Below are 12,800 nucleotides of genomic sequence, written 5' to 3'. Positions count from 1 at the left end.
GGCACAACAATTATCTGAAGAATGTTCCAACGTAAACTTTGTTTATTGAGGCAGACAGGACTTATCTGAACTTTACTTTTCTTAAGAGCACCAACTTTGCTGTGCATACGTCTCAGTGTTTGTACTGAAAACCCTGTCATCACATCTCAGCAGTCGGACCATGATGAGCTAGCTGCAGCACACAGTAAATAGACATGAAGATATTGGGACAAGCAATACGCCAAACAATTCACTGAATCATAACACATGCCATCAACAGGTGGTGGAGGGATTCAATTCCACAATCTCACGTCATCCAAAATGCATATGCACCATGACTTTGTCTTGCAAATTGAAACGTTCATGTTTCCATCCCTATGGTACTGCTTTCTCCGCCTCTCCTGGTGTGTCACTGCACGTCCCATATTTCACAGAGCAGCGGCGTAAATTTATGGTCGTTCATTTTCCAGGACGTGAGCATCTCTGCGTGGTAGTGGCTGAGTGTTCTCAGCTCCGTCAGGCGGCCCAGCAGACGAGCAAAGTACTGCGGCTCCTGTGGGTGCTGCAGGACACACAGCTTCCTCAGCACGTTCAGCATGGTCTCCTGAAGCCTCTCGACAGCCTGATGATCCTTGACGTAAGGCCGGTCTGAGGAGGATGACACATTTTAGAATTAAAAAACTAGAAATACATTACATAGTGTTATTACAAAATACTTCTGGATCAATGAAAGCCATTGATGCTGGCTCACCTGGCGTCAAGATGGTTATGGCAGTGAGTAGAGCCTGTTCCTCCTGCACCATGTGGAGTTCACCGATGCTTTTGTAGAAGTTGAACATGGGTGTCATGAATTCATCTGGTATACCTGTAGAAAGAAATGTATGCCATTTTCAAAATACATGTCTAATGAATGGACACAATCAAGCTCCCTTTCAAAATACTATGGTGAGCTAGAGCCAAACACTTTGGATCAGCACAATGACCTGTCTTTTAAGCCCTGGTTTAATTACTTTCTCTCATTTCAGAACATAAACAGTGCTACATTAACAATTGCTTAGTCTGGCTCAAAGACTCTCCAGATCGACAACATAAAAAAGCGAGAGTAAAGTTGTAAAATTCAGGCGCAACTTTAGTTGTTTTTCACCATGAACTTTCGATCTACATTTCTCAAATTATTGTACCTTTCATAATATGAAGTGATCCCTGTATGCATATTGATGTTAGTCTTTATATTGATCATGTGATGAACTAATGTGATGAATGAAGGTGCACATGTGACAAGGGCAGAGCAGGACAGAAATAAGTCAATGCACTCAAACAAATGCGAAGAACACGTGTAGTTTTTTCTGATAAAATAAATGTCCCATAAATTACAGAAGAAAAGGCAATAGAGAAAGAGTAGAAGGAGCTTGTCTTACATAACAGTGCCAATTAGCCAGGGCATTCAACCAACAGTCCTCCCTAATCTGTAGTATTATTTGCCTATAATTTGATCAAGCTTGTGTTAAAGGAAGGCAAGTCATTTTCCAAGTAAAGTAAGTATTCTGTTATGAGTCTTAAAATACAGTAGCTGCAATACATTAGAAGCAGAATCAGCCTCATTCATCTCTAAAGTGGGACAAATCCCCTGTTAGAGTCGCCCCAATGCACCCAAGTCGAGTCCTTACTGCAGCAGCCGGGGCAATTTGCTGCACCTCTTCCCCTCTTTCTCCCCTCATGTAATGAAATTCAAAGGTGCAAAATGGCCAAGAAAATGGCCAAAATATAGACCTATATCATATATAAAATATGTACTCTGCTTTGTTCTTCAGTAATGATTCAATAATAACAGATGATTAACACAAACTGATCTGGAGATCATTTTTAATGTTTGCTCTTGCACACTTGCAACAGTTCTTACTTCCGATGCTCTTTATTCTGGCAGAGGGTGTCTGTCTGTTCAGACACATCATCAAGTATTCAGAAATGCTGGTGGGGCTCAGAGGGAGAGATGTGGACAATGGCACTCTTGATGTTTTGATAAGGAACAATGGTCATTTCAGACAGCTTTGCTCCCTTATTCTCCCAGACTGGCCTTTAGTGTGAATGTCTCTTATCCCAACCATTCACACCAGAGCTGCACTGAGGGACCCAGTGACACACACACACACACACACACACACACACACACACACACACACACACACACACACACACACACACACACACACACACACACACACACACACACACACACACAGTTGCCATCACTCTCTGTCTAACTGTCCAACCTGGTTGACATAATGACACCTTGCATACATAAACCCACCAAGCTGGTAAACTATTTGATATGGGAGTCATGTGTAAACAGAAGCTGCAAAAACAGACAAATATGTGTGTGTGTTTTAATAAATGTAACCCAGTGCCACTGAAGAGCTGGGTTCCCTCACCCTCACAGTGAAACTGTACCCACTGAGGGTGAGTGTGCATGTGTAACCTACACCCAGCCAGAGATCAACAGGTCAGCACACACCTCCAAGCCACAGCAGACCGATCAGGCAGATCAATTATTAAAGGATGATCTGACGAGATCTGACTGCTTGGCTGCAAGTGGAACTACAAATGTCATGATGCTGCATGTGCAGCCTGCTGGTAGAGTGAAGCACGACAAAGTGTTGAAGGTTACGAATCCAGAACGAAGATACTATAGTTTCAAACTTTAAAATTACTAAGATTATTCTGAAAATTGAAGAAAGCTTTTCTTTTGAAACCTCAAGGATGCTCGGGGTTGCACTACTCAAATTTTGATGGAGCTGTTCATCCAAAAGTACAGCATCGACCACAGAGTGCCTTGTAGTTTTAGGGACCACTTTAGTTGACTCACCACTCTTGCGTATCCTCTCTTCCAAAACTACCGTGTGTCCGTTGGGCATCTTTCTGCTGAAAACTTGAGCTGAGCGTAGAAACATGGCCTCCACAGTCGAACCCTTCAGCAGAGCGATCTGATCCTCACGATCCAGAGAGAGAAAACCTGCCAAGGGCAACAACACACACATTAAATCCAGCAAAGACTCCTGTTATCACTGTGGTATGTTATCATCCTTAGTATGTGTTATGCAAGTCTATATTCGATAACACCTGCAAATTCGGGAACAATACCTGGAATATTCTTTGTAAATTCCACCAAAACCTGAACTTGACTTGTAGCCATTTCTGTCAATAGGAGAAAGTTTTCCTCTGCACTGTACTGTTCTTGCAGCTGGAGAGAAAAAACAAGAGCAAAGATCACTGAAGAATGTCAGATCAACAGAGAGAAGACACACCAAGCTGCATAAACCCACCGGCAGTAAACTACATGTGTAAGGTATAGCAGCGTCAGACGAGCATGTCATGTGAACTTCAAGTGGTCCAAGTGTGGCTTTGTGTATTTGAGCTCTGTGATGCCAACAGGAACTCATCCATCTGATCTTTAAATGTTAATGGTTAAAGTCATTAAAGAAATGTCAAATTTAAAGTGATATTGAGGATATACCAGTTTTTTGGCCACGTCTTGAGGAATCTGATGTCTGTTGTAAGCATCTACGATGGCTTTCATGAGAGCCCGCTGCTCTTTGGTCATTTCGACCTTTTCCTGAAGGGAAAAGCGAACACATCCTTAACTGGTGAGTGACATTTGATTTTTCAGTTTATGTGACAAACTCACAGAATCTTTGAGAAGAGAAATGTCCAGGACACGGCTGAGGTTGTGATTACCCTCGACAGTTTGGTGGTTGAGGAGACGTGCTTGTGGTCTGTGTTGTCCGCCCCCTCTGTCTCGTCTCCGGTCGACTGTCTCGGGGACGCCTTGGTGTTCTTCCGCAGTCTTTTAGACTTACACTGGATCTCTGTCAGCAGGCCTGCCAGCGAGGATGAAGGCTTCACTATGTGTGTTAAATAACTCACAGCTTTTTATTAAACAGCATTGGTAAATGTTCATTTTCATCTATCCGGAGGCCACAGTGGCATAATAAAGCAAGAATCTTAACTTTAATTTTAACACCATATTTCATTTCCAATGTTACGAAATCCATACATGTCAGTGAGTCATAAGTCACAGCTACATTGACGTCATTGCAAGTTTCTATTCTTTTTTTAATGTTTTTTTAATCTCTTGTTTGATTCAATTCTACTGGTCTAAGTTGTCTTTTATAATCTAATGTGTTGATTAGTTTTTTCCAATTGTTTTTGCAACCTACATTTCTATTTTACTTTGTAAGTCAGAACATTATTTCTCTCTAGACTTAAAGGGAAAGTGAGTGAGTACAAAATGTGTTTTTCCAGTAAATTAATATCTGTCTTTTCCAGCTATGACCAATAAAAGTCTCATTTGTCGAGCTCTTGTTGCTTCAACAGGTCGAGTCATGAATGCCTGCCACCCTGCAATATTCATCACAACTTGCCTGCACTATTTATGAGCAGCCATCCTCCGGCTGTTTTACGACCAAAACCTCACAATAAACCCAATCATTTATCATAAAGACTCTGAAAGTACATGCGCACATACGTTCCATCTTCACGTTAAGTTATGCTCAGCTTGTGTAAATACCGAAGAAAAAAATCCCAAATAGAAAGAGTTTTTGCATTGCAAGTTGCTTTTAATGACAGCAGCCACTTTGTAGGTGTTATTTTTCTCAATTGATCTGAAGGTGTCTGTTTAACTGCTTCTATTCCTGTAACAGTAACACAGGCTGGACGTGTCTATTGTGTGACATGTTACACCCAATCCTCCAGTTAAATTCAAAAGGCTCGGTCAGAATGGGAAATGAGGGCTCACCATAGCCGCCTTTGGCAGCCTGTCTTGACTCGGCTAAATATACAGGGCACTGTGTGCATGTTATCGCTGCAAATCAGTCTGAACTGATAGTTTATAGGAAACAGAAATGTGTCTACAATTCTTAAATGTCGCATCCCGTTAATTGTTTTTGCATCCTGTCAGCGTTAAGAGGAACTAGAGTCCCTAACCGACCAGCGATACTCACATTCAGCCAGCATTCCCATCTCCTTGCACTTTCTTAGCCGGCACTCCTGGCATTTCCTGCGCATGTACATGTCCATTTCACAGTTTCCACCACTCTTGCATTTGTACACAGCGTTCTTGGTTATGCTTCTTCTGAAGAAACCTGATTGACAAAACAAGTTATTATTGTGATCCAGGTACAGAAGATGCCGATACAAAGCCAATCTATTTAGTGCATTATGGACTACTTACAGTATTTTCTGTTGGGCCACACTTACGTACATTCATTTAAGTACTCTTTTTGAGTTAATTCCGAATGTACTTAATTATTTCCATCTCAGACAAATTTATACCTCTGTTCCAATGCATATTAGTTTTCAGATTATAGTTTTATTTCATGTTCCTATAAAACATTTAATGCCAGTTTTAGTTGCTAATTATTTGCATTTATTTTATAGACATGATACAATTCAAATGACCTACATCTCAACCAACAGCAACAGTAAATGGCTTCTTACTCAGCCTATTCTGCATGTCGAGTGCTCGTGATGTTGATACTTATAGCAGCAGTATGTAGGATTTAGGGGTATTTATTGGTAGGACTTGTATATAATATTCATAACTATGTTTTCTTTTGTGTGTTGTCACTAAGAATCCGGGGTTTTCGTTGAAATGAGCCCCTCATAGCTACAGAGTGAGTGAGTCTTCTTCACAGAGTCAACCATGTTGCATCGCCATGTTTCCACAGTAGCCCAGAACACACATACACACACACACATGCACACACACACACACACACACACACACACAAACGCACAGCATAACTTTGGAACAGTTATTAGAAATTCTGACATGGAACATTAAGCTGAATGACATGCGTTAGCGTAACTGCGCTCAGGTTGCTCCTGCATTGTACAACAGAAAGCTGAGAGGGAACCCAACCTGGCAGCAGTACCGGGTATAGAGCTGAGCCTATTCTGTGAGCTGCTGCACTCCTGGCATTGTCCAAACTCATAGTGTGGAATTACACTTATATCCATTCACCCAGTGGTTTGGCTGGAATCACAGCAAATTCACGGGGAAACAAGGGGAGGAGCAGTTAAAGGCCACAACTCCAATGTCACCAAGTGTATGTTTTTGACATGGAGAAGGCTTGTATAGCTACTGTAATATTTCCTCATATATGCTTTGCTCATATCAAATATGCCTTGATCTTTTCTTCAACACAATAAATCTGAGCTGATCTTGATGTACGATAAGATTGCATAGATTCACTGCCTTTCCCGTGCATGCAATCAAATATGTAATCAACATTATGCAGAGTGTGCAGCAGTTGTAGTAATAGTTGTAAAGTGTGATTCAACCGCCCTTAATCTCATTGTATCAAAAGCACACAAACAGTCAATGAGATGCAACACTGTACTGTACTGTCTGTCAGTCAGGCCTAATAAACACAAAGCAGATTACCAAGGCGGAAGTAATTACAAATTGTCCTCATGTATGTGTAGCTCTTGACCAGTCACTGTTTGGTCTGTAGATATGATCATCCCTGTAATGGGAGGCTGTGGCCTCTTAACCCTTGTGTTGCCTTAGGGTCATTTTGACCCGAATCAATATTACACCCTCCCCCCGCCTTTGGGTCATTTTGACCCGATTCAATGTTTCACCCTCCTGTTACCTTTATATTTACTAACATATTTTACCCTTTGGGTTCAATTTGACGCCAGCAATTAAAACCTCCAGAAAATTATTAGAATTAATATTGTTTTCCAAGTTTAAGTGTGAGGCACTTTATGTATGTTTGTTGACTGCCGAAAGAACACCGACATTAAACATTGAATAGGGTCAAATTAATCCTAGGGCGGGGGGAGGGTGTAATATTGATTCGGGTCAAAATGACCCTAAGGCAACACAAGGGTTAAGGCAACAGCAAAAGATAATAACATAATTGTTGCTATGTCGGACAAATGTGAACAAATGTTTTATTTTCTAAAATGCAGCCTTGTTATGTGCCCAGAAATGTATATCAAACAGTTTAAAACCAGCCACTCTGACTTTGCATTTTGCAAGCAAAGGCAGGGAAAACGGCTCGAGCAGAAGGGATTTATAAAATCACTGTTTGTTTGTCAATAACTAAAATCCAGCAAACTTGCACAGCTTGCCTCACCTTTACATCCCTCACAGGTGAGAGCGTTATAGTGGTATCCAGAGGCCTTGTCTCCACACACCACACATAGTTCTTCCCCTTTGATCCTTCCAGCCTGCAACATGTGTCGGGTCCTCTTGCACACAACGGGCATCACAGTGGACACCTCCTCCATCTCAGCATCATAGCCGACCCCCAGAGGTTCTTTCCTCAGTTCATATATCCCTGTGTGTGAGAACCATTCGTCTCCATGGTACTGAGGGTAGTAGTTCTGATTGGAGTAGTATGGTGTGGAAGACATGTTAGGCTCCATGGACTGATACTGCATGCTGGAATAGCCGGTGAAGGGTAAGATGTCGGAATCCTGCAGGAGAGGACTGACCTGATCTGCCAGGATATCTAAAAGAAGTAGGAGAGGGATGATAAAAGTGATTAAAAAATGTGTCACATTTTTTTAACAAAATCTTTAAACAATTGAACTTATATTTGTTTCAGATTCTAGCTGCGTCTCGTGGAACTTTTTAGTAAATGGAGATAGCTCCCTTATCATAAATAGCTTTTGAAAATCTTGCAAATGGACCTTGACTTAAGATAGAAACTACCGAGTCAAGAATACCATTTCCGACTTAGTAGAATTGATGTGAGTCATGTAAGTCAAATATTCATTATCTTTTCGCAGTTTTTGGTCTTCAAAATATCCTGTAATTACTGCTAAATACTACACTAGTTCCATCTTGTTTCTAACTTCGTCTGCCGTTTGGTGCAGGATACGTACTCTACAGTGGGTCATCATTGCTTTTTTGCTGTAAACTGCTGCAATAAGAGTGATGAGAGTGAGCCACAACTGTGAAGTTGTGGACCAGAAAATCAAAACAATGAGCTGAAGGATGCTAATAGAAACTCAATAGAACTGTTGGGTGCACAGCCTGGTGATAATGATCTGTGGGATCACCACTACCAGAGACCCCTCCCACATTACAGAGTCGCCCCCTGTTCGTATCATTGTGTTCCTTTAATAACAATGTTGAAGCTCAAGCGTCAGACGCAGCCAAATCAATTTTGAGTAAAGTAGAGTTACTTTTATTTTTACACCCAGAAGTCATGTAGTTTTCTGAGGGGCTTTACAGTCTGCACTATGATTTCCGTCATAGTAAAAAACCTTGATCATAAACTCCACGAGACTGTTTTATTTTATGTGCTTACCTGCAAAAGCTTGTTAGAATAGGCACTGGCTCAGCGTAGTCGGTAGGCCTTACAACAGATATTATAAACCCATAAATGATTAACATCTCGCTTTCACAAAGCACACTGTGTCTTTTAGAATGACATGTAACCTCCACTTTAAACCAGTTTAAACAGATACTGCAAAACTGTACTTTAATGCAATCATCATTCCATATCTGACCTACTGCTTAACCAGCTGGGCTCAAGCAAGCAGCACCACTCTGAAACCAATTCAAATCCTGCATAAGCAAGCTCTAAAAATACTGGATCAGAAGCCCAGGAGTTATCACCACTGTGCCATTTTAACTAAATACAGTCTCCTGAACTGGGATAACCTCATTAAACTCGCCAATATGTGTCTCGTTTTTAAAGTTTTTTATGATATGGCTCCTCCCCCACTTGGTGAATTTATGAAACAAAAAACACAGAGTAGCAGACAAACTAGATCTGTGGAGAGAGGCGACTGCGTCATCCCATTTAGGAGGAGTTCTTTTAGTCAGTCTGCCTTTTCAGTGAAAGCAGGACAGCTCTGGAATGCCCTGCCTCTGAATATACGCACTAGCAGAACTTTTTACTCATTTAAACACGGCCTGAAGAACTGGCTTTTTACCAGTCAGATGTGTGAGCATGAACTGTGACTCCCTCCTCAGTGATTGTGTAAATAATTATTGTTTTTATGTCTGTTTTTTTAAACATTTTTATTTTTTTATTTTATGTTTTAATGATTTTATGAAGAGGCCAGTATTTTATCGTAACCTGTATGTTTACTGCTTTTCTATTATGTTACCGTGTTAACCTCTTACTCCTTTAGTGAAGGCTGTAACATCTGGCCACAGGGACCAAAGCTGAAATTTAGCCTGAGCTAACGTTAACACATTTACCCATGGGTTGATTAATGTGTACGGTCCCTGTACAAATAAATAAATAAATGAAATGAAAATGAAATATTAAGCATGATTACAGTGCTGTATTGTGACTACTGATTTGGACAACAAGTGTTTCGTTATGCACACAAAATATTACTTGAAAAAAATATATAATCGATCATTAAAGCAAACTGACACACAAACTCTAATGCAACATCTGTAAAGTAAGTAATGCTGACCTCTTGAAGACTTGCACGTCTGGACCATGGCCATCTCCGTGCTACCAAACACACAAACTATTCAGAGACTGTACTCTCTGATCCCAACAGTCCAGCTGTGTTTCGTAGTCCGGTCCTCCCTTCGCGTCTTTCTAACAAACCATCATCCATTTATTTATGTTATTGGGAAACCTTCCTTTAAAGATGTGAGAACAACAGCTCAAGTACTGAACTGCTTGACGTTTGCTTGAGAAATCCCAAGGGGAGCAAAGGTTGTCCCCGGCTACTCATTAACCACACGGTTACATTTATTTTCATCTACAAGTAGCTGACTAATGTGTGAAGTCATATCCAATTCTGGACAATGGCACCAGCTGACCGCCACTGTATGGTGAGATGGATGTGAGCTGGTTCATGCAACTATAAGAAGACATGTGCATCCATACATTTCCTGCAGGTGTTGGGTAATTATTTTCTGCAGGCATGGATGTATTTTTCTTTCAAATCTAAGATGTCATTGCTTACAGTTGATGTGCTCTGTCGGTTTTTGACAAGTGATTTCATTTATATATTTTTATATCAGAAAAAATCTGCACTGTACCTCTCCATCACCACCAACCCTCATATTCTGAATCAGGTTAACTGATTCAGAAAATGTTTTATATAAAAGTGGATACTGTGATGATATTTGTGTTGCATTTGTACTACAACCACTTAAAGTGACAGCAGATGGACATTTCAATCGTTTTTTCTTTTTCACTTTTTTTCTTGCTTGCTAATTAGTGTTCACTCACTCTCACGTGCAGCACGTGGTGTAATGGTGGTACAACTCACTCAGCAAGTTAGAGGTGTGTCTTGTGCAGTCAGCCTATAATAGCAGGTAGTTGATTGGTTGTTGTGGCAGTAAATGTACAGAGCAGCCTCACACCACACTATTTATAATCTACAACAATTTCAAATATATGTTACTGTGTTAGTTTTCTTCTTGCTTTCCCTTTTGTGATCACAGTTTGGGTAGATTGTTCTTTTGTGTATCTTATTACAGTAATTAGCCAATTCACAGCTGATGTGTGACATGTTCACATAGCTCACCTATGTATGTGTGCAGTGCTCACAGCTCTGTCTTTACCTGAGGAAGATCATTTGTGGTGGAACTGGTGTCATGTCCATGCAGAATAAATTAATCGGGAACAAGACAGCTTTTTGCCAATATATTTTTGTTGGCCCCTGACTTCTCATCTAGAACCAGCAGGTCAACATTGAATGGGTCCACTACCTTGGTTCATGATTGAATACCTGCAAGAATAAACTAAATAAACTAAGATAGAGAACATGTTCAACATTTTACTTGCCACAAAACAACTTAATTAGTTTTGGGTAAAATGCCCTGAACACATCACTTTATATCCACACGTTGGGTTCTTTGGGTTGAAAGTCCTGTGTTGTGTTGTTTGGCCTGCCCACCTCACCAGCAAAAAGTAGTTTTTCTCACACACACAGTCACACAGATGCATTGTATTTGCGTGCCCACCACGAAAAAGGATCTTGACTTTTCATTGATATTGCTATTGCGCTACTTGCATACGCATTGTTAAAAAGGCATAGCCCTTCCTCGTGTTTCTGTGACACCAGGCTGAAACATCAGCATGTTGTCACTGTAAGAACATCAGCGTTCTAATGTTAGCACTTTGCTCAAAGCACCACGATATGGCTGTACACTGCAGTCTTTCTGTGAGCGAGCTCCTGCCAAGTTGACTTACCAAACAAGTGGGAGCTCTCTGAGATGGAGAATTCATCGCCGGGTGGAATTGGTAGCGCTCCCACCACATTGATGTCAGGGCCCACCCACTCGTTCATTCAGGAGGGTCGTTGGGCACAAACTCAGAAAACCAGGTTGGACTGGGTGGTGGTTGTAGTAAAGCTCTCTTTACTCCTGTAACAATCATAACAATGATTTGTGATCCATGAAGATGATCTCCTGAACACCTTTATAGGTTTGCAGAATCCTCTGAAACCTGCACCACCTTATAATAAAACATCAGCATGGGGGTCTCTACATCAATACTCCTGACAGGTCTTCTCTCCCATTCAGGGATGAGATGTACAGTAGAGCTCTGCCTGCATGGAGGTGGGGGATGTAGGTCAGGTCACAACAATGCCGCCTGTATAGCGAGTCATGGAAAGAGTCTTTTCCTTCTACATTTTGTCAGAGCAGTTATTGTATTTTCTCTCACATCACATAATCAAGTAGACATTCGGATGTGTCACAAGATTTATCTTGTCTTTCTTAATGTTAATTTGCTAAACATAATGTATGTAAGTGTTCTGTCTTAGATATAGGCTCATTTAATAAAATGGTAAAATAGCCCAAAGGTTTCTCGTGTGTATCAGACATGTTATGAAACCAATGTGTGGCCTTTCTTTCCGGTGTCATTACCACACTTGGTCACATGTGAAACATTACTTTCATCCGACACATTTTGTTTTTAATGAACTCAGTGTAATTTCCCCAGAGATCCAAGAGCAACCCACAAGGAGTCAGAAGCCCTCAGTCCACTTTGAAACCCCACACATCATCTAAACACACCTCACACACAACGGCACACAGTGGACTAACAAGGAGTCCCCGGCTCACCAGAGAACATGAAATATGTTCAGACTCAAAGTTCTTACCTTATCCCGGTCAGTTGATGTGGAATTCCTGCCCGCTTACTTTCCTGTTTTGCAGCCTTTTTTCTGACATCCACTCTGTGAGCTATAGCTCAATCAATATTTGCTAATGAACATTTAGCTGCTTGTGTCTGGATAGTGAGAGCATGTTTGACCAGTTGAGGTCAGGGAGAAATGGATAGTGGTTATTAATTAAACTGTCCATTCCTGTCCATGTCATCCCCCCTCCCAACACACATCCCCTCCCCCTTGCCCCCCCCCCCCATCAAACACACACACATACACACACAAACCAAACATCACACATGGAACATACATCAAGTTATTAACACACAACTGGTGTTATTGCAGGCGAGCCAAGTAGAAGCGCTGCTATCAATCCAAAAGTATATATTGTTTATCTTTGATTACAAAACCAGAACCTCATGGTGTCTTCTTCTTTTCGCTGCAACGACACTGTAAATCATCCATCACTGTCAATATAAATTATACTTACTCTCTATACTGTATATATAATTATTTACTTGGAAATGCTGTACATAATCATCCAGTCCCTGTATATCTATTCAGTTATTATTTATTTGCTCTTTTTGGATTATTTATAATTTATGGATTATTTCTAGTCTTTGTGGGTTTTTTTTACAAATTCTATATATATTTTGTTCACTACTTGTGTAAATGATTGTCCTTTATATTGTTTTCCTTCATCTGTCAGGCTTTGT

General features: G+C 40.8%; 1 protein-coding gene across 1 annotated transcript; it reads right to left on the bottom strand.

Annotated features, from left to right (window-relative positions):
* Positions 1 to 19: 19 nt before the first annotated feature.
* nr1h4 (nuclear receptor subfamily 1, group H, member 4) lies at positions 20 to 12,247 on the bottom strand. The gene is made up of 10 exons (XM_056417522.1): positions 12,082 to 12,247; positions 11,169 to 11,341; positions 7,122 to 7,499; positions 4,977 to 5,117; positions 3,712 to 3,854; positions 3,491 to 3,589; positions 3,118 to 3,217; positions 2,843 to 2,989; positions 731 to 844; positions 20 to 627 (listed from the first exon to the last, which is right to left on the bottom strand). The coding sequence occupies exons 2-10, from the start codon at positions 11,263 to 11,265 to the stop codon at positions 389 to 391; spliced, it is 1,458 nt and encodes a 485-aa protein (XP_056273497.1). The 5' UTR covers positions 11,266 to 11,341; positions 12,082 to 12,247; the 3' UTR covers positions 20 to 388.
* Between the last annotated feature and the right edge of the window lie 553 nt (positions 12,248 to 12,800).

This window comes from Pseudoliparis swirei, chromosome 6 (genome assembly GCF_029220125.1).
Source record: "Pseudoliparis swirei isolate HS2019 ecotype Mariana Trench chromosome 6, NWPU_hadal_v1, whole genome shotgun sequence".
NCBI classification, from domain to species: Eukaryota; Metazoa; Chordata; class Actinopteri; order Perciformes; family Liparidae; genus Pseudoliparis; species Pseudoliparis swirei.
Note: the sequence above shows the minus strand (reverse complement) of the source record. Positions and strands in the feature narration are given on the sequence as shown.

Coding starts and splice junctions, on each gene's coding strand:
- nr1h4 (XM_056417522.1), bottom strand. CDS start 11,265: ATGAACGAGTGGGTGGGCCCTGACATCAATGTGGTGGGAGCGCTACCA. Junction 2,990..3,117: donor ATTTACAAAGAATATTCCAG/GTATTGTTCCCG, acceptor TGCCCTTGGCAG/GTTTTCTCTCTCTGGATCGT. Junction 628..730: donor CATAACCATCTTGACGCCAG/GTGAGCCAGCAT, acceptor CATCCTCCTCAG/ACCGGCCTTACGTCAAGGAT.